Source organism: Acomys russatus, chromosome 23 (assembly GCF_903995435.1).
Source record: "Acomys russatus chromosome 23, mAcoRus1.1, whole genome shotgun sequence".
Lineage (NCBI taxonomy): Eukaryota > Metazoa > Chordata > Mammalia > Rodentia > Muridae > Acomys > Acomys russatus.
In genome coordinates, this window is record NC_067159.1 from 53,447,205 (window position 1) to 53,468,295 (window position 21,091).

The window sequence follows — 21,091 nt, forward strand, 5'->3', positions numbered from 1 at the left end:
GAGTCAGAAAGGATAAATTGCCACATAATCATAATCTATAAAAATACTGCCTAGAGTACACTAAAAAACTCTCAATAAATAAATGGCAGATATTTGCTTTATGAAAATCATTGGCAATGTGCTCTTCAGAAACATGTCCATTTTTTTTCAGGCTTCTTACAAATCACAGAGTCTGACAAATGACAAAGATTATAGGTCAGTTAGGCTAGAGCCTGATAGAAAAGTCAAAGTGTTGGGCTGCTCCTGTTTATGTTTCAAAGGCAATAGCTCCAGAGACCTGGAGTGTTCCTAGCCACGGCAGTGTCACTGAATCAAGGGTTCAGTGTCTCTTTCAAAGAGACAGTACTCATTAGAATGGATGCATTCTGGAATGTTCTCTGGCCTTTGGGTTCTGTCCATGGTGCTGAAGGCTGCCACAGCTCTCAGCCACCTTTCAGTTCCCATTTCCCTGGCTACCGGTCAAGTCCTTCCTTACCAGCCAGAGGGCATGGACACCCCACGCCTTACTCTCTGGCATGGTCAGCCCTCAGAACACAGGCTTGTCTTCAGCATGATTCACAGCAGGCGATTCTGGTTTCCAGTCTGGTTGAAAAAAGTGAATGTTGAATGTCCGTGCCCAGTTCTTAAACACCCTTTTCTCTGTAATAAAACGGTGGTGACTGCCCTTGCGTCCTCGCTCATGAGAGAGGTACATTGTACATTCATCGGGTCCAGAAGGCTCATAGTAATGATAAGGTACCGAAGGGTGCTGGGGGTCCCTGTGGGAGGAAAGGGGGGCAAGTGTTAAAGGAGAATAGAGCAAAACAACACAAACACCCAAACCACACACAGCATAAAATGTGCTTTTTCATTGTCATTGTAAAAAGCCAATAAACACAAATCATATTTTCTCATCAAAAGAGCTTCAGCAGATGGTTTTTCTGGGACTGAAGCAACATAAACAAGGTTTGGGGCCGTAACATTGAGTGCAGCATCACACAGAGAGTTTAGGTGTGCGCTGTCAGGGTTCAGGTCCCAGGTTCTAGGTGCAATATCTGCATAGCCACGCCCTTTCTTCTAGTTGCCACACGGTACTACACTTCCAAAAGCCCGAGAGTTTTGGAAACAAAAGCAAAACGAAACCGTTGTTGTTGTTTATTGTTTGTTTCTCCCCACTTCCTTGATGCAGCTCTCTGTTCCCTCGGGGCCTACCACGGTGAGGCATGGGTCCTCTCTGGAGTCCTGCCCTAAGGCCCTGCAACCTTTCTCACTCTGTTTCAGCCACCTGGAACTTTCTGATTGTCAGCTGTTGTCAGCCTTGACCCTTCCTCAGAGGCTTTGCCCTTCAGGATGACCACCCATCTGGAGTCTTCCTGCTCCAGATTACAATCAGATCCTCTTGTGGTACTTGGGCTCATATATTTCGGTTTGGTAGACTGTTTGGGAAGGATTAGGAGGTATGACCTTGTTGGAGAAAGTGGTTTACTTGGGGCGGGGGGTGGTGGCTAAAGCCCATAACAGGCCCGGTTTTCTCTCACTGCTTCCAGTTTGTGGATCAGGATGTGAGCTCTTAGCTACTGCTCCAGCACCATGTCTATCCACCGTGATGATCCAGACTAGCCTCCGAAGCTGTGAGCAAGCCCCAATTAAAGGTTTGCTGTCATAAGTGGCTTTGGTCATGGTGTCTCATCACAGCAACAGAACAGGAACATGACAGTTCTTGAAGGTGGTCCCTCCCTCCTGCCCCTCTATCCCACCTGTCAGCTTCCTTACAACATTAATCTCCTTGACACTGCTGTTGTTTTCCTACTTAATGTCTGCCAGAGGGCAGGGATTTATCTCATTTCTGGGACTGTGCCTAGTACAGAGGCAATAAACAGTGTTTGAATTTCTGTCCTTGGAGGGAGCAACTGAACACCATGCCTCTACAGACATTTTCTTCTCCAATGATTCTAAGTGTGATTTCATGAGGTAAAAAGGAAGAAAGAGAGTGGACAGCCAGTGTTTTATTCCCATTGTTGTAGAAACTCGCAACTCTCCAGTCCCTTGTGGAAGACTGACAATCCTGGGATTTTTAACTATATCCCCCATTTATGCCTCAGATAAAAATACTCGATCAACTTCTCCAGAGTGGTAGACCTAGTTCTATCATATGTAGGGGAGGGGACCCCAAATGTGCTCTGACATCAGGCTAGACTCCACTCTAGAATGGTGTTCCTGTTTGTTCTGGGCTTGAACAGTGGACAATAAGCTCCATCAAGGCTTTCATCCAACAACCTTCACTGTTTTGAGCCATGAGGCATGTCTGGTCTGCTGCCATATGTATCCCAAGATAGCTATGAATGCAGCCTAACACGTGTGTAGGCCACAATGTCATGGCACAAGGCCAAGGGTTTGGACACTCCTGCTAGAGACTCACAAAGGCCCAAGATGCTGAGCATCTTGCCTTTCAAAGCTGATGCCTCGGGGCCTCCTCTAGGAGCTGCTGTCCCCAAGATGTTCCTCCTGCTGGCAACTCTTCTATTCTTTCTCTTTGGAAGAGATCAATACTCAAATGAGTTTTAAAGTAGCAGCCTTCCCAGGGTCAGAGATCGAAGTCTTTTATCAGGAAAGGTGTCAAGCCTGTGGGTCTGACAACAGTAAACCCCTGGCACTTTCTCCTCTTAAGCTAAAGTTGTTCCAGGAAGAGAGATTTATTTTTGTCATGGCCGCCCGCATGCTATGCTGAGCTCATCCTTCGGATCTCTAATGAGTCTGTCTCAGATCACGGGCTGCTCACCTACCCTGTCAGTCTTCTTGCATTTCTGCCTACCCCGGACTGGAAATCAGGTAAAGCTTGAGAGGAAAGCATTCCTAATACAGAACAATCATGTCCACTCCTTATAAACATCAAATGGAAAGATGGAAGAACTTTCAGGATAAATCATGCTTGTCATCCCAGCACTTTAAGAGGCTGAAGCAGGAGAATCACCATGAGTTCTGGGCTAGCCTGGGTTATTGAGTGTGACTTTGTCTAAAGGAAACAAATATCAAAACATAAGGCAACAACAGCAGTAAGTTGTAACTCAAATAAATAAACAAAAACCAAGGAGTAGGCATGTGTGAAATCCATCTCTGTAGGCTCATAGAGCAAGATTTGGGGAAGGCTGCCAAATTCACTCTGCAATGCGATTACAGGGGTTAACCTTTTCTTTCATATCAATTCAGGTTTTAGATGTGATTCACCTAGGTTTTAGGCATCTTATTGACATCAATCTACTAAAGAAACAATTAGGTTTCTAAAAATATCGTGCGATTGATGCAGCACCTAGGAGTAGAAGGTAATTGGAAGTCAGTTCCAGGATGCTCGGGATCAATTTCCTCATCCAAGAGGACCATCTCTTTAAATGAAAGCTTATTGGGCTCCATATTGATCACCTACAGGGAGGCTAGATTTATGTATTTGGGTGCCACGGTTTCAGAGCTGTCCAGGTGGCCATTTATGGAAGTGAACATTGTTTTCGTCTTTTAATACTTTGTCCAGAGAATTAACAAGCCCTTTGCTGGGACAGGAAATGCAGAACTGAGGCAAGGTAGGAGCTGCCTCTAGGATGGAAGTCTGCTCTCAGCTGCAGAAGCACCACCCCCTGCTTGCCTCACCCTTGTGTTGCCTCTGCAACCTGCCTTTTGGAAGTCTATACGCTCTTTCCTCCTATGTTTCCTCCCCATGAAAACCATCCATGTCTGAATTCCCAATGCAAAGGCTGCACGCAAAAGGATGTCTGGCTCCAGGGAAGCAGAAAAGGGCTGGGCTGGGCCAGCAAGTTCTCCCTGGCAGCCTGGACTCCCCAAAGCCAACAGTGAGTTCTGCATAACAACCGAAGGAGGGCTGGTTTGCTCTTTCTTCTTAGAGAGCTCAGGTAAGGAGAGGGAGGAATTAGCATTTAATGCACACAGGTGCTCTGAGGAAATCTTGCCGCTAGCCCGCTGCTCCCGTGGGCTCTGGTTAAGTCATATGGAGCAGTCCCCGCTCAAGTGGCCTTTAAGTTGAGCATCAAAATAAACAGCAGCAGGATTGGATAATCAAACTCATGAGGTGAAATAAACATCTACAGTCCTGTGAGGATTTCAATAACGAGCTGAATAAATAGTTAACAAATGGAGGAGTGGCATGCCATTGCGAAAGAATTCCAATTAATAAATATGAAAAAGTGAGGAAAAAAAAAGTGAGGAGATATAAAGTCACCCTTAGGACAGTGCAGTAACTGTTGAAAGCAAGATGTGCCAGCAAACCATGGGTGGGAAAGAAATGGGAGAAATATGCTATTTGCATGGTCTTAATGCATCTCACTCACAATATGTGTTGATGACCACATGAAAAAATAGTCCCTGTACAATGGGCCAATTCAGCAGCAATCACTCCAATGATTGCCAGCAGTGAAAGGACAGAAACACAGATCCGCATTTCACCCTCTCTAGCTTGAGGAGTTTCCCTGGTAACTAATAGACACCTTAGGTCAGGCCAAATCAGGATTTGTGGCTGTGATGCTGAAAGTAGATTTAGGAACAACCAGTTTAGGAAAGTAAAATTGGTGGTGTTATTAATGGTATTTTTAACTTCAGCAGGAGGATTAAAGGAAAGAGAGAGGCACTCAGAAGAAAGCAACATGCTCAAGTAGGGTCTGTGCTCAACAAGAGAGCACAGAGAGAATAAGGCATAGCCAAGCATGGATGCAGGCTCCTCAAGGGAGAGCAGCAATTAATTATCCCAGAATTAGCCACTTATCCCATTTCGGTGGCTCTCAAGTTACCTCCCAGAGAGTTGTTAAGAAGCCGTTTTCCCTCTTCTCTCTAGATGAGGCAGCTCCGAGATGCTGGCAAGGCTTCGATCTTCAACCAGATTTCATGGCAGAAGACTTCTTGCCCCTTCGCATGTCCCTAGGATTCCCCCCCCCCCCCGCTGAGAACCCTGCCTTAGCATCACTAGTAAAAAGGCACAGTGGTGTCATGTACAGTTTGATAGGAGTTGCTCACCTTGTCACATCTCTGGTCCCTTTCCTAGGAAAATAGCATGAGTCTAATCTCAGAGAAATACCAGACAGATGAGATGTGTGGGAACTTCCACAGAGCCTGAGCAGAGAGCAGAGCTCTTCGAAGGTGACAAGGTCGCAAAAGACAAGAGCGATCTGAGGAGACCAAGGGCGCGGTGGGCAGGCTGTTAGCAGAGCCACACAAGGGTTCAGTGAGGTCCGTGTCTTAACTGAGGACCACGCTGACGTTAATGTCTCCGTTTTGGTAACCAGCCTACAGGGTACAAAATCTCAGCACAAAATGGTGAGATAAAGAGCAATGGACTCTTTATGCATCCATCTGTGCAAATCTAAAACCACTTTAGACATATATGTTTTATTTTATTATCTATGTATGTACTTTAAAACAAACAAAAAACTTCTATCCATACAGTCAGTGTAGAGAAGACGTGTGTGTGTGTGTGTGTGTGTGTGTGTGTGTGTGTGTGTGTGTGTGTCTGCCTATCTGTCTGTCTGTCTAGGTGTGTATGTTCATGCTCACACAAGTGCAGCCATGTTTTGCAGGCTCAGAGGACTAATGCACCTGATGTTCTGGTGTCTTCCATGTTATTTTTGGTACAGGATCTCTCCTGGGCCTGAAGCTCACTAAATAGACTAGGCTGGTAGGTCACGAAGCCCCAGGCTCCTGCTGTCTCTGCCTCCTCAGTCCTGGGATTTTAAGTTGGTGCTGGCATACCTGACTAATTTTCCTCTGTGGCTTCTGAGGCTCCAACACAGATCCTTGTGCTTACTAGGTAAGTTCTTTACTGCCTGGGCTGTCCACCTCAGGCCACGGGGACACTGGCTGGGCTGTCCACCTCAGCCCATGGGGACACTGGCTGGCTGTCCACCTCATCCTGTGAGGACTGACACTGCGAGTGCCTCAGCTCCTAATTTACATGCTCTCTTTCCATCTTTATCAGCTCTCTCAGGTAATATTGAAGCTTCCAGTGAACAGATAAGTGTGTGGCCCGCAAATGGATTCAGTGCCTGGATTTAGGCACACAGATATGCTCAGGGACCACCCAAGTTGCCAGACTTGACCATGTCAGTCCAGAGGCATCACCAACCTCCATATACTAGCATATTTAATCTTCCCAATAGCCCTATAAGGAATGCTGTGTGTCTTTCCCTGGACATGCTTCTGTGTTTGGTATAGTAGCCAGCGTGTCTGATACTCAGGAAATATTTGAAGAACGGAGTGGAATTTACAGTGGGCTATGTACCTGAGTTACTCTGCCATTGGCCTGTCACAAGCAGCCTTGCCTCTCCTGTGGGAGGGACCCACTGAGGCACAGGGAGCTCTCACCAGGACTTCTTTTCTGAGGAGTCTCTAGCAAGAAATTAGCTCCTTACCTCAGAAGCCTGTGGCACTATCACTGTGTCTGGGGACTGTGGAGCACCAGAGTCCAGCCGCTTCTCCTTCATGGGAGATTGAGCCACAGTGCTCTCCGGAGCCTCCACCCTCACTCCCAGACAGCACCATAGTGCTTCAGAAAGACCCGCCCCTAAGAACCAGCAGGTCATGGAATCAGCCTGTTTCAGGGAAGAGTTAGCCAAACGGTGGCAAAGGAGCTGCCAGGAAGGAGCACAGTCTAGTCCTGTGCTTCAGAGAACGTTAGCCACACGAGTGCTGTCACTGCTCTACCCCTGCCCTCTGTGAGTGTCCCACACAGGTGCTGTCACCGCTCTACCCCTGCCCTCTGTGAGTGTCCCACACAGGTGCTGTCACCGCTCTACCCCTGTCCGCTGTGAGTGCCAAGTAGGAGCTGTCCCTGGCACCGCTGATGGCAGCTTTATCAATGTTCACTAGCTAATAATTCCAGCAGAACCAACTCTCCGCCACTCACGACACCTTTGAGATGTCCTTCACATTATGGATGAGACATTAATTTAGTTCCATGACAGCGATCACTCTGAATCATTACTCCTCTAATTAATAAGAAACGACGGCTAACCGAGACTTGTAAACTTGGTAATGTGCAAAGTATGACTGGAAATAAGACTATTAGGTAGAATTTAAATGCTTGCCCTATTATTATCGCAAATAATTTACAAAGGAAAACGAGATTAAGAATACTCACCATAACTTAGTTTAGAAAGCAATGATAACAGCTTTCCTGCAATTTATAGTCCATTCCAAGAATGAATTTGGCTCCCTATCTGGAGAGGGCATGATTTAAGGGCCCACCATATCTACTATAATACATTTTGATGCTGTCACGGGGGCAGCACACCATTAATTCTCTCCAGTTTTCTGAACACTGATGGGTATGAAGTTCAGTGAGGGAGGAAGGGTGGGGGCTGGCATGGCAGCTCCTCTCTTGGGTCCAATGCTGGCCCCCCACTGACAACCAAACAGAGTAGGAGCTTAGCGTTTGCTCGTTTATGCCTTCCACTCGCTCATACCCTTTTATTTGATTTGCAATGAAGGTTTTGGATCAAATCCTTTTGTTCCCTAGGTTTGTTAAAGTGTATGTGTGTCAGAATATGTGCCTTGTGTGTCACGGTGCCCACAGAGGCCTGAGGTGTTGGCGCCCAGAGCTGGAGTTACAGGAGGGTGTGAGCCACCTAACGTGGGTGCTGGGAACCACACTCAGCTCCTCTGAAAGAGCAATGTGCATCCCTCACCACCCAGCGAGCCTGCAAATCAAACTGTAATCCCCCAAGAGGAAGTCTCCTGTCAGGGAACTGATTTACACTGAGTACACTTTACATATGGCTCTTAGGGATTCATGGGATGCTCAGCTGTTTTCCTCTCAAAGAACTTAATCCCCGCCTCAAACCCCCTGTCATACCCACCCATGACACTGCTGAAGGGTGCTGACCCACTCACAGAGCCACAACCATGCTGGCTGCTCTTCTAACTATGGGAGTCAGTGCAATCCTTTGTCACTCTGCGTTAGTTTTCCTGACAACAAGGAAGTGACAATTACACCCTCCTGAAAGCCCACAGACACTATTTAGACTAGAAAGCAGCAGGATTGTGGCTCAGAGCTGAGAGACCATCAAAGCTCTTATTTGCTAGGAGCTCTCTGGTTGCAAAGGCCCAGTGACACACAGGAATGGGAGGGTCTGTCCTCAGTCACATGGGGAGCAAGCATCCTTACCCAGGAATGCAAAGCCTCCCCTAAATTCAATTGAAAACCAAGGATGGGTCTCTCAGAAAAGCTCAGGGGGACAGATGCTCTGATAAAAGGAGTGAGCATTTTCCCCTAAAGGCACCGCCCTCCTAACTCCTGACCTTTGTGACTAAACTCTGATCAAGGGGGACTCAGGGAACTGAAGTCAGTGCCTGACTCATTCATCTTCCATCACCTCCCCAGCTCCCCACATGGGTTATGAAATGAACAAGGTCTCCATGATTAACGCAAAGAGAGGCTTCTTTTGAAGGTACCGATTTGTGAACGTGAGCAGCTGCTGAAGTCTGGTGCCACGCTGAGAAGCTGGGAAACCTGGAAAAGCCGAAGAACGGCTGGTGCTCCAAAGGTTGCCTTGTGATAGTTAGTCCCCACGTGGCAGGAGAGACCCACCTCATCCTGAAGACCACGTCTGTCCTTCCTCTCCAGGGCCCAGCTGCCCTCTGCCCCTTGGGGCATCTTTACAGAGTGTGCCCATGATAGATCCCCTATTTTCAGCCTAGCGGGCTCATCAAAAACTTTCAAGACCTGTGCCGATGCCACTATTATTTTATAGACCTGAGAGCAGAGGTTCTGAGGTATAGTCACTGTGTAGCCTGACCAAGGTCACCAAGGACCCGTGAAGGTCAAATAACTTTCTCAAGGTCACAACTCTCTTACAGGCAGAAATGGTTTGTTTTATCCATAGACAACTTTTTTTTTTTTTTTTTTTTTTTTTTTTTTGACCATTAAAGAGACAGTGAAGGAGAGCCACCTCCCTGATCTTTAAAAGGACCTGCTGTGTGAAGGGCAGTTTGTGTACCCACTGCCTGTGCCTAGGGCTCCAAACATGGAATCATACAAAACTGCCCGTACAGAGGTCACTTTCTGGGACACTCAACCAGCTCAGGGCCGTCAGCACAGAAACCACGCCAAACCCTTACTGGCCCCTGTGATAGCATATGTCTTGACTCCTACAGCTTAGGGTGTAGGTACGGTGTTGGAGTCCCTACTTCCACTCAGCTGCTTTCAAAGTGGAGCCGAGGGCCGCGTTGTCCTGTTGGAGAGGAACAAACTAACAGGCCTGTTCTTCATTTTCTGAGGAGAGTATTATTGTCAAAAGACATTTGTTACTTAGATAAAGATTATAGAAAGTGCATTTAATAGTTTCGTGGTGAGTGATGGCTCCATGGTCACTGGTGGTTTGACATGGGCAAGGCTTGTTGTAGTTGTCTGATATGACAGAGCCAAGTCCTATTCTTAGAATCTCCCACTTCAAGGTAACTGCAAAACAACACGGGAGAATAGTAGCTACTTTGTGTATCTTACATTATAATCTTATCAGTACGATTAGTGACATGCTGTAGTCATCTTGCCACTATATGCAGAGTGAGCACAGTACTCACTATCTCTTCATACGCTCCGCAGACAGTTTGTTTTTATTTTTATCCACTTTACAGATGGGGAAACCAGGCTCAAAGTCACGTACATAGGTGGAAACTGCCTCCTTGTAGTTCAGTCAACACAGCTTGGAAATAAGGGGTGAGTGTAGGTACGAGCCTGTGTCTCTCTTTGTCTTCTGTCTGTGGTCATTAATGTTAATGTCGATTATTAACTTCACAGGGTCTAGAATGACTAGGAGGCAAACCTCCCAGAACATCTAGGAGGGAATTTTGAGACTTTAATTGTGTTGGAACACACACACTCTGGGTTGGGTTCTTGAACTGCAAGAAAAGGAGTGAACTGAGCACCTGCATCCTGACTGGACACAGTGTGACCAGATGCCTGGGGGTGGGGGAGGGGCTCCTCCACCTCTGCTTCCTGATGGGACACAATGTGACCAGATGCCTGGGGGTGGGGAGGGGCTCCTCCACCTCTGCTTCCTGATGGGACACAATGTGACCAGATGCCTGGGGGTGGGGGAGGGGCTCCCCTGCTTCCTGATGGGACACAATGTGACCAGATGCCTGGGGCTACTCCACAGTGACTTCTCTGCCCCGGCTGGTGTGAACTGTACCTTCTCACTGTGAGCTGAGATAAACCTTCCTTCCTTAGGCTGTTGAAGATGGATATTTTGCCTCAGCAATGAGAAGCTTACAGACACCTTCCTACCCTTCCCTGAGCAGCCATGACTTCTTAGAGAAGATGTCCCCAGGAGTCCCAAGCCTTCCCTCTAGTGGCTCCTGGCATCTCACTTTGTGAGGTATAACCTTAGCAGCATCTTGGGTGGGCAACTGCTGAACCTTTTCAGTGGCAGCTGAGAAGCCCAGAGCTGGAGGCAACATATGGCATGTTGACATCATTCTAATTTCCTTGTTAGCATCATTCCACAGATCGCCTCCACCCTACCGTATATGAAGTTGTGAGGAACTAACTGCAAATAAGAGAAATGACAGGTTAACTCGGCTTTCATATGTTTTCCATAATAAATGGAATATTTCCTTGAACACTCGAAGCCATTAACATTTCAATTTATTCATGCTTTTTTTCTTCCTGGCATCCTAATGGCAATATTACATAATTATATCTGCTCCATAGCCATCAGCTTTGACGGCAGCACATTGCATATCTTTTGTTAGAATGTTGACTGGAGGAGGCAGCTCGCTTTTTTTTTTTTTTATGTCATTCTACCTACTTCTTCTACCTTAGTTGTTAAACAAGGGAACAATGCCAGTGACGTAAGCGATCTGGGACTGGGTAAGGACCCAGTCTAACATGCCTTGTGCTTGCTACGTACAATGCACTGTTCCAAACACCTCGCCTGCATTAGCTTACTTAACCCACCCACCTCACTCTGCGGTGGGTTCTATAATCAACACATTCACAGATGAGGAGGCTGAGACAGAGAACTGAGGTCACGTGATCATGCGGCTTTAGGCTCATCCATGCTGGGCTCGGACCTGTGTGGGATACCTTTATGTGCCAGCTTTCTCTGTGCTTTTCTTTCTCTTCTGTGACTGAGTCTTACATAGCAACAGGAATCCCATTGTGCTGGGTCACACAGTGACACAGTGGCAGTAGGTGTGGCCTTGGAATTTAATCCTCATGTTTAAGGGACAAGGGGGAGACTGGCCAGGCATGGGGGAGCACAACTATAATGCCAGCATTCAGGAGGTCAAGCAGGAGGATGGTGGGGTTGAGACCAGTGTGGGCTACAAAGGAAGGCCCTGTACCCTCTTTTAGAAAGCAAGAGGGAAAACCAGGTAGGCCCTTTAAAAGAGGCTGTCTGACATTCGGGAGGCAGAGGCAGGCGGATCGCTGTGAGTTCGAGGCCAGCATGGTCTACAAAGTGAGTCCAGGATAGTCAAGGCTACACGGAGAAAGCCTGTCTGGGGAAGGGCGGGGGGGCGGGGGGAAGAGGCCGTCTGGTTATAAGGGCTCTGTACTTCACAATAGAATAATGGGTTTGTGGATGCATGGATGGTCTTGAAGGGCGGGGGGGTCTTTTACAAAAGCCAGTTTCTGTCCCTAGTCTACACCTTGTCACAATGTATCTTATCTGGTTTTGTGTCACCATGCCCACAGCACCTGACTGAAACAACTTAAACGGGGGAAGACTTATTTCAGCTCCTGGATACAGAAGGTTCAGCCATCATGGTATGGAGGGTGTGTCAGAGAAGGACAGCTCATGTCCTGGGCGTCAGGAAGCAGAGAGAAAGCACACTCGGACCCCCGAGACTTCCTTTTATCTACCTGAATTGCAGCCTATGGGACTGTACTGCCTCCTCATCAGACCTCACAAGGAAACACCCCCAGACACACTCAGAGATGTACCTCAGTCTCTTGGGTCAACCTGGCTGAGATTAACCCTCCTACTATGTTATGCCCTGGCTGGCACCCACCACGGCCCCTCCTCCTTCGATTGTTCAGCCTCTGGATGCCCAAGCTCCCCAGCGCGTGGCCTTCAGTTCCAGCAGCGCCCAGGTGACTGACAGATGAAGTCCTTTCTCACACTCCTCATTCTTGCTGTATATGTTCAAAGCATAATTTGTGCCTGGCGACTGGTGACCTTTGAGGCACCATTAGGTTTGAAATGTGTGAAAGGATAGGCACTCACACATTTTAGCCAGCAAGATGTAAATAACTCCTGCCACAGGTTTGGCCACTTGAAGATTAGGGGTGAAATCGTGAGGAGGCCGTGGGCATTGCTGAAAATCAAGGCGCTTTCAGAATCGATTGGCTGCAGTGCTCATGCTGCACCTGTGTTTTCAAGCCTTCCTCACGCCCAGCCCTTGGATGGTGCTCAGAGCCTCTTGCGGATACACAGCACACACACTTTGCCTGGGCACAGCAATGTGTGCACACTGCTCTTAAAGTGACAGAGCCAAATAACCGGGCCTGTGCTGTCGGCTCTAGCAATGAGAACCAAGGCCAGAATGTGGTAGGAGAAAGAGACTCGGAGCAATATTTTAATTTCAGAAATCACGTCTCTCCATCTGAGCAGTCCCCTCATGAATTCACCTAGGAATTACTGTGTTTCTTCCCAGAGAAAAGGAAGCTCGTGTTTCTTAATGCCTGCACATCATTAATACTGTGCCAATTACTGCATCACTGCTGCTGATAAACATTCAGAGAATAAATGAAGCTCACATGATGGATTAATTCTCCAGGAGTACAAACAAAAACTTTCAATATTTTATATCGCATAATTAAATGCTGCTTGGTGTCTGGAGAACCAGGGCTTGGGACATGCTAATGAACTGCTCTGAGAAGGTGCGCTGACTGGCATATTTTGAGGCTGATGTTCAGAATCAGATTATATCTAAGGCCTGCACAGCTCTGCTGATGGAGCACGCTCACGGAATCAATCCTACCTGCAGAAGTCTGGGGGCACCATGCCGTAAACATCGATCCTGTCGCACAGCTCCAGAGCGATTGTCATGGTGAACCAGCCAGTGCTCAGCCAAGTGTTGGAGATCTTCCTGGAAGGGACAACGGCGAAGTCTGCACTCTGGTCAAGGACCCCCAAGGTCTAAACCATGCTGCATCCTTTCTGGAGAATGGCTGACTATAAAAAAGACTCCAACCCCAACACGTGCGTACACACATGCGCTCTCTCTCTCTCTCTCTCTCTCTCTCTCTCTCTCTCTCTCTCTGTCTCCCATTTGATAAACACTAGAATTTTGCTGAACTGAAATCTCTCATAGTGCAATCATAACTGTTGTTGATGCTTAAGGGATTTGTGCGTCATTAAAGATAATGATAACTGTTTGAATGTCTAGGTGTGTGCTGCCATAACTCAACTGTAAGATGACAATATCCTTGTGGCAATTTGTTATTAATTAGAATACTTGGCTAGAAACTCTCCCAGTTCCCCTAAACAAGCTGGATAATGAACAATATAAATTTGAGGAAAATGTAGGTCTCGCTACCTCCCTCTCCAGCTATCTGTTCATCCGCTTACTTGTCTATCATCTGCGTGTGTAAGGATGTATCCAACATGTATCTTATATTTGTCACTGTTATCTGTTCCTTACTTATCATCAATCTGTCTGTCTTTCTGTCATCTGCCCATTATCATCTATCATCCATCTATCCACCCATATCATGTATGTATATAGGTATCTGTCTGTCCATCCATCCACCCATAGGCGAGTGGCTGTCCCCAGGCACAGTAAGAGCACCAGTGTCGTGACTGGATGTCTCGTCTTAGGAGGAGCACGTGCATTTGGGAAAGGGCAGAGGAAGGGAGCCAGAGGGTGCTCACATCTAAGGGAGCAACTGCGTTTACTCCACCTCAGGACATTCAGAGGGGGCCTTCGAAAATGTCTAAGGCCCAAATGGACAAGTGTAAGGGAGTAAATCTGTGCATTTGCCATTAATTAACATGTCCATGCAGACATCTGAGTGGAGGCTGAACACCACACCGGGCCTCTGGGCCTCAGGAGACCTGTGGAGCCACCGCAGCAAGGTCTAATTTGAGTCCTGAGAATGACTCACCGGCCTCCATGCCTCACTGCTGAGTGTTAATTTCAGTTCTTCTGGGATTGCTGCCTTTCTTTGCTCAGTGCCATGGCATGGCTCATTAGCCAGCTCCACACACCTTATATCCCCAAGGTCAGACTGTCTGCCCAGCTCAGAGCAGTATGTGAGCTGAATGGCAGAGCTGCCGAAAGGGCTTGCTGGCCGCACTGTGGAGCTCCACGCTTTGAGGAGGAGGAAGGCTGTTTAACCGTTCGTTTTTTTTTGTTTTCCTTTATTCTGGAATAGGAAAATACCTTGAAGGAGCCTTTTGCTCGGTCAAGACATGGGAGGGTTTCAGCTTCCATTCCGAGTATTTTTTTGGTTTTTCGAGACAAGGTTTCTCTGTGTAGCATTGGCTGTCCTGACTTGTTTTGTAGACGAGGCTGGCCTCAATCTCACAATGATCCACCTGCCTCTGCCTCCCGAGTGCTGGAATAATTAAAGGTGTGCGCCACCATGCCCGGCTTGAGTCTGAGTTCTTAAGCCTTTAATGTGTTTTCCTCTGCATCACTGCTTCCTGACCAAGCCTGTCAAAGCCCCGACAGCTGAGGATAAGGTGAGCCTGACTCTCTCCTGTTTCTGTCATGGGCAGCTCGACCACCTGAGGCAGGTTGCCGCTGGTCTGACAGTCTCTTATCTACAAAGCAGGTAGGAGACACTTGGTCCTCAGGCCATTTGAGGAGGACATTAGAAAACGTCCACTAAGGGGTCTGAGAGGGGTGTGCTGACATGGAGATCTCTCCCTTCTCTCCTGGCTGCGGGGTTCAGTGAACAAGGTAAATAATTCAGTCCCTTCAGTGCTGTTTAGTACCCATGAAGAAAGCCCTGCCAACCCCTGGTGCTGGAGTCTGCTGAGGGGGTGGAGGTGCCCATAGCTAGGGCAGTATATGTATAAAGAACAGGAGCCCTCAGCTTCCGTAGGTATTAACATGCCCTTGCCCCTCACTAGGCCTATCCATTCATCAGGCTTTGGGCGTAGAGGAGTCAGGAAGGAGCAGTGGTGGGAAGAGGAGGAAGCACCTTCATTTAGACACCCCTGCTGTGGCAACATAGTGGGCAGTTCTTCCTGGACCAGCCTGAGGGAGTCGTCAGACCAGGAAATGTGGAGCCAGGAGAACAGCAGCCCTCACTCATGTTCCCAGAGATCCCTGAGAGATCTGGGACCCAGACGGTCCCACCCAATCTCCCACTTTTCCATCCCCAGCCAAGCGCAGCCAGGGCTTTCCCAGGAGCAGAAACTCTGGAAGTTTTCCTGTGACGCAGGACAGAGCAGCAGCCACAGCCTACCATCCAGGAGGATGTAAGCTCTGGGAGATGGCTCTGTGGGTACAAGTGGAAAGAATACAAAGTGGGGCCAGAGGAGCTGAAGTGAGGCGTTCTTTTAAGTGCCACTTAAAATTCCCCAGACTTCTGAAATAATAGGCGTGGGATCACGCACCATAGAAACGCAACTGCTTTGTACTTTGTTCCTGAAAGGATCGGAACTCTTTTTTCCTCCAACAAAGGAATATCTACTGTTTTTACAGTTAATCAGCTGTAATGAAAGAATATGAAGAGCTGTCATGTGCTTATTAGAGAAAATTAGCAGATATTCTTTTATATGATGAAGTAACACACTGAGCTGATAATGCTATAGTGCACACTAAATTACAATTAAAGGCCTTTCTGCTCCACCAGAATCTCATTTATAATCTCAACGGAATATTCTTCCTGCAGTTATTTCATTTATGCTTCCTTTATGTAATTACTATAATATTGGTTCTGAATCGTATTTTCCTAATGTGCCCTTATTCAATTATAAAGTTATTTTCAAGTATAGTTACTTTCTAATATCAAAGAACATGACTTGGCCATCTCTGTCATCTGCCGTGCTTCTTAATTGCAGACTGTTCACGAGCCATTTTCATCTCCACTTTTTAGGGTAAAATTTCCTATACATCAAAATCTACTGATTTAGACCATTTCTTTAAAAAAAAAAAAAAAAAATTAGCCTGCACAGAATGTCCTAGTTACAAGTTTGGTTTGGTTAGAGACAAAACTCCTTATGTATCTTCAACACAGGGTCTTGCTTTTGTTGGATTTCTCTGCTTCTGTAGAAGGAACAGTTTTAACCCAGATGTGCCAGAGTCTCAGTCATGGAAATCTTTTCTGGAAGGTTCTTTGTTTCTCAGCTTAAGAATAAGGACATATAAGAACAGTGGGTCAATATAATGCAAGCTTTTTAATGGCAGTCCCCTAAGGTAAGATAATATGAACAGTGAGTCAATATAATGCTAGGTGTTTAAAGACAAATCCCTAAGGTAAGAGGTGCAAAGCTTCCGGGGAAGGATCGATAAGCCTTGGTGTGCTACAAGGTCATAGGTGAGACTCCCAGAGCAGGGCAATGTGGGTGCTAAGTGAGGTGTATCCGCAGGAAGAGGCCTGGGACCTCAGCTGCAGAGACTTGGCTCCTCCTTACAGCTGGGACTAACACAGGCAGAGGCACTGAGCAGAGGGTTTGCACCGGTCAGGCTGTGCTTTCCTATGCTACTGTTCCTTAGCGATCTCAAGTGGCCAAAGGGTGCGGCAATCAAGCCTCCAGGCTGCCCACATCATGTGATCTCTTACAGTGACACAGCAGTGTGCAGTTGTCTTCATGACCAGGATTTTGGGGAGACTTACATTTAATGAACAATCATTAAGGAAAAAAAGAGAGAGAATGTGTTTTCTGTGACAGAGACAACTTCATCTTATTTTGAATTTTCTAAGCAGCAACATTTAGTTGTAAATATTTCCTTGCTTGTCCATTTCTTATAAAATGGGTTCTTGGTGGAAAAGCTTGTTAACATGCAGCGAGGTCTCTGCTGTTGCTGTGTCATGGGGCCACCAGGATGGGAATTTGTATCAGCTCGGATCTTTAATCAGGAGCATCCATGTAATCCATGGGTGGCTTAGAGGCTGATGAGGTTAGCCACGGCTCTGGACTTTGCTAGATACTATAGGGCCTCTGGGCTAGCCTTGGGTCTGGTAGCTAGCCATAAATGCTAGCCATGGGTCTGATGGACCCTTCACAGGCGTGTTAACCTAACTGTAGCTCTCCTGGTCAAGCTGTAGACCTGTTAAGCTAGCCATGGGTCTGGCCTGTGGTAGACACAGGTCTGTTGTGTCTTGCCAGGAAGGAGGCTGCAAGTATGGACAGCACTAATGCTCTCTTACACAGATCCACTTATTGATAGGTCCAGCCCTGAAACACCGCTGTAAAGTTCCTGAGGTTTAAAAAATATAAGTCTTTTGTCCAAAGAGTTTGGGAATCTTGGACTTTGTTTTCCATCATGTGATCCTAAGCTGGCCAAATAATGGATTCAGTGCTTTCTGTCTTTATTTTACTTAACAAATCTCTTTAGATTTAAGATGAAAAACTGACTGAGCAACAGTTTTTATAAGAAGGGTTTTAGGCCGCTGAGCAAGCAGAAATTATAACAGTATGTGTTTTAGAACTAGGGGGAGCCCACAGAGATGATTGGCTGTCCCTGTCCCTTTTTCTCAGGGAAGTGACGGCACTGCATCTCTAGGTGGATGGCTGAAGTTCCAGCCCAGAGCTGTGTGTCCAGCCGCCTATGTGAGGTGTCCCTCAGTACGTCAGTGTCTGCACTCCTCACTCCCTGCCTCTGTCCAGCTTGCGACTCTTCTGCCCTTTGCCCTTATCATGTGCCACTTGCCCCGATGTTCTGGATGCATCCTCAGGGGGCCTTTCTGCGGCTCCCCTGCATGTTCTCGCCCTGGTCCTGTGGTCCCTTGGGGAGACTTCTCTCCCCGCCCAGATCTTTCCATACTTGTAGAAATACTGCCCTGGGCCTGAAGCATACACACACACACACACACACACACTTTTTTTTTTTGAGAAAGTCTTTTGATCACCCTAAGTTTTCACAAAAGCACAGATTACAGTGAGAAACACATTTGACATCAGGACTATAAGGACATTCAGATGTGGCCATATATGTGTCTGGTTTTCATTTCACTTTTAAAGTATGCAATTGAATGAATTTTAGTGTATCCACAGATACAATGATCACCACTAAATGTAGAACACTTCTGTATCTCAAAAATCACCATCTATTGGGCCATCCACATATGTGTGCATCCACCATTGTCATCGTGTGCCCCTGAAATGTCCTGACGTGGTATTTGGACGTATTCTCAGACAGATGTCATCACTTATGTAGAACACTTAAGTCGAGGCGGCCTGAAACACCGACTTCATGCACTATTATCAAGTCTCTAAAGATGTTTAATGTGCATGTGTGCTTTGCTTACAGGCATGTGTGCACACCGCATGCATACCTGGAGCCCAAAGAGCCAGAAAAGAGCGTCAGATCCCCTCAGACTGGAGTTACAGATGGCTGTAAGCCACTGTGTGGATGTTGGAAACTGAACCCCGGTCCTCTGCAAGAGCAGCCGGTGCTCTGGACCACTGAGCAGTCTCTCCAGCTCTCCAGCTAGTCATAGTGCGCACCTTGGAAACCATCTCCCTAGACTACTGTGTGTCTCCTGCCATACAAGGTACAGCTCCATTTTCTTCCCATCACCACTTGGTGAGGGGCTAAGGCTATGTGTTTGGAGGCTTTTGACTGTCCCCAGAGGCAGATGCAAGGTGCAGTGCTGAGCAAGTAGTAGGTTTTCAGTGAACACCAGTTGACTGCATGACTGGATGTGTCTTTGAAAGGGAAAAATAATTTCCCTGGATTGTGTGTGAGTGTGTGTGTGTGTGTGTGTGTGTGTGTGTGTGTGTGTGTGTTTTGAGACAGTGCCTCTCCCTGGTCTGGAATTCATCAAGTAGGCAGGGCTTCCTGACAGCAAGCCCCGGGCATCAGCCTGTCTGTTTCCCTAGCACTGTGTCTAAGTGTGCACCACCACGCTCACTTTCCCTCATGGGAGCCAAGAGTAACACAGTTCCTCATCCTAGCGCAGCAAGCGCTTAGTCAACTGAGCCATTGCCTTACACCCTTCTTCTAAAACTGAAGCTCCTGTGTCCCACTTTTTCGTAATGTAGGCCAAGTCACCATTTAGCCCTGTTTTCTAAAAGCTCCAGCAATGGTCGCTGTGCTCCCTGTCACTTTGCCTGGTACACTCAGCTTGAGCACTCTGTTACCAGGGCGACCCAGCATGTCAGCCGCATTGGTGTTGGTGATGCGAGCTACGAAGCTCACAACGGACCCTCCGAGTTGGCCTGCGCCTGGTACCTGTCTTTGCCAGTCTCCTGCTTGAAGAGCTCATCAAAGTGCAGCATCTTGTGGCGCGTGATCATGAAGGCCTTCAGCCGTGGCAGCACCTGGCTGAGCAGCTGCAAGTTGTTGTACACCTGGCCCTTGCCATCCCGCCGCATGTAGCTGCTCGGGCCCCAGAAGATGAATACGGTGCCCTGGCTCACGTTGAGCAGGTCATGGCGGTTGCGGAGAATCCTCTGGATGCTGGAATGCGCGATGACCCGCAGGCTCGTGCGGTTGCCCACATCGAGCCCATAGCCTCGGGTGGGGGCGTCATTCATGCGGATAACACACTCTGTCCGGTCAATCTGGGGGCCCTGCTGACTACGCAACAGATGCCCTGAGCTGGTCACCAGGGCGCAGTCTTTGCAATGCATTTTCAAGGGCTGCAAGTCAAGGAAAGGAGAAAGATAGTGTCAGGCAGAATTTACCTCCCTTGGTATCAAGTCACACCCCTGCCTTCAGATAAGGGTGTCTCCTCCCTCCTTTTACCCTTACCAGCCAACCTGTGCAAGTGCATGAAGCCTTGTTTTTTCCTCTGCAGTGCAGACAGAGGCTGTTAGACTAAGGAGAAGGGGCTGGTGTTGGCCTGTCTGTCACTGCCTAGGCCTTACCTGTGTGGGCACGGGAAGCCAGCAAGGTGGACACTGCTGTCATGTCTAGCTAGCTCAGTGATGGGCAGTCATGAGGGCGTACTTTCAACACAAGGTCTTTCTGAATCCAAAGCTGGTCCAGAGTCAAAGCAAAGTCTCTTCTGCGGATTGCTGTGACTCTGGCTTTGGAGCTTGTATGTGTCTTATTGAAAGGCTAAGCATTTGTCAAGGCGCTTGGATGCTGGCGATGTGTGCTGACCCTCAACAAAAGCCATTCAAGACGTGCATGAGCAGATTCAATGCTGTGATTTTTTTTTTGTGTGTGTGATTTTTGAATGAAGCAATAAGACTCCTTTTCTGATTTTAAGGCGTAGGGTATGGCAGAAACTGCAGTAGCCCATGTTCATTGACGTAAAGAAAGCCTCAAGCTCACTGCCTCAGAGCCTGGAACTGGAGTGCCCTGGCTCCTTCCTGAAAACATGTCCCCATGATGCCCTGCCTGGAAAGCCAACAGGGGACAATGCCGTCAACGTGTTCAGCACCCTGAGCCAACAAACACCTACGAGCTAACAAATTCAACATCTTCTGTTTATGTTTAATGGGAAATATCTCTTCCTTGTCCTAAGAAGATACTGAGATTAGAACCTGAGGCCAAAGCCAGGAAGCTCAAAAGATAAAAAACAAACAAACAAACAAACAAAAAACGACAACTGGAATGTTTTGTTTTGAGACAGGGTTTGACTTAGCCCCGATGACCTCAAATTCACTATGTAGCCAAGAGATACTTTGAACTCCTGATCCTCCTGCCTCCACCTCCAAGTGCTGGGATCTCAGGGGCACTCCACCACACAGTTTGAGCAGTGCTGGAGATTAAACCAAGGCCTTCATGCATTCTCAGAAAGCACTGTGCCAACTGAGCCACAGGCCAACCCTTACAAAACACTCTGAAAGGGCTGGAGAGATGGCTCAAAGGTTAAGAGCACTGCTTGCTCTTCCAAAGGTCCTGAGTTCAATTCCCAGCAACTGCATGGTGGCCCACAACCATCTATAATGAAATCTGGTGCCCTCTTCTGGTGTGCAGGTGTACATTCAGGTAAAACATTGTATATATAATAAATACATAAATCTTTGAAAAAAACAAA

At 47.4% G+C, this 21,091-nt stretch overlaps 1 protein-coding gene across 2 annotated transcripts in view; it reads right to left on the reverse strand.

The window, feature by feature from the left end:
- Positions 1-227: 227 nt before the first annotated feature.
- St6galnac5 (ST6 N-acetylgalactosaminide alpha-2,6-sialyltransferase 5) overlaps positions 228-21,091 on the reverse strand; it is a 145,141-nt gene continuing 124,277 nt past the window's right edge. For both annotated transcript variants that reach the window (XM_051165489.1, XM_051165490.1), the window contains 3 exons: positions 19,333-19,742; positions 12,961-13,068; positions 228-758 (listed from right to left, as the gene is read on the reverse strand). In XM_051165489.1, coding sequence (XP_051021446.1) covers positions 527-758; positions 12,961-13,068; positions 19,333-19,742 — 750 coding nt within the window. In that variant the 3' untranslated portion in view covers positions 228-526. The remainder of the gene's footprint in view (positions 759-12,960; positions 13,069-19,332; positions 19,743-21,091) is intronic.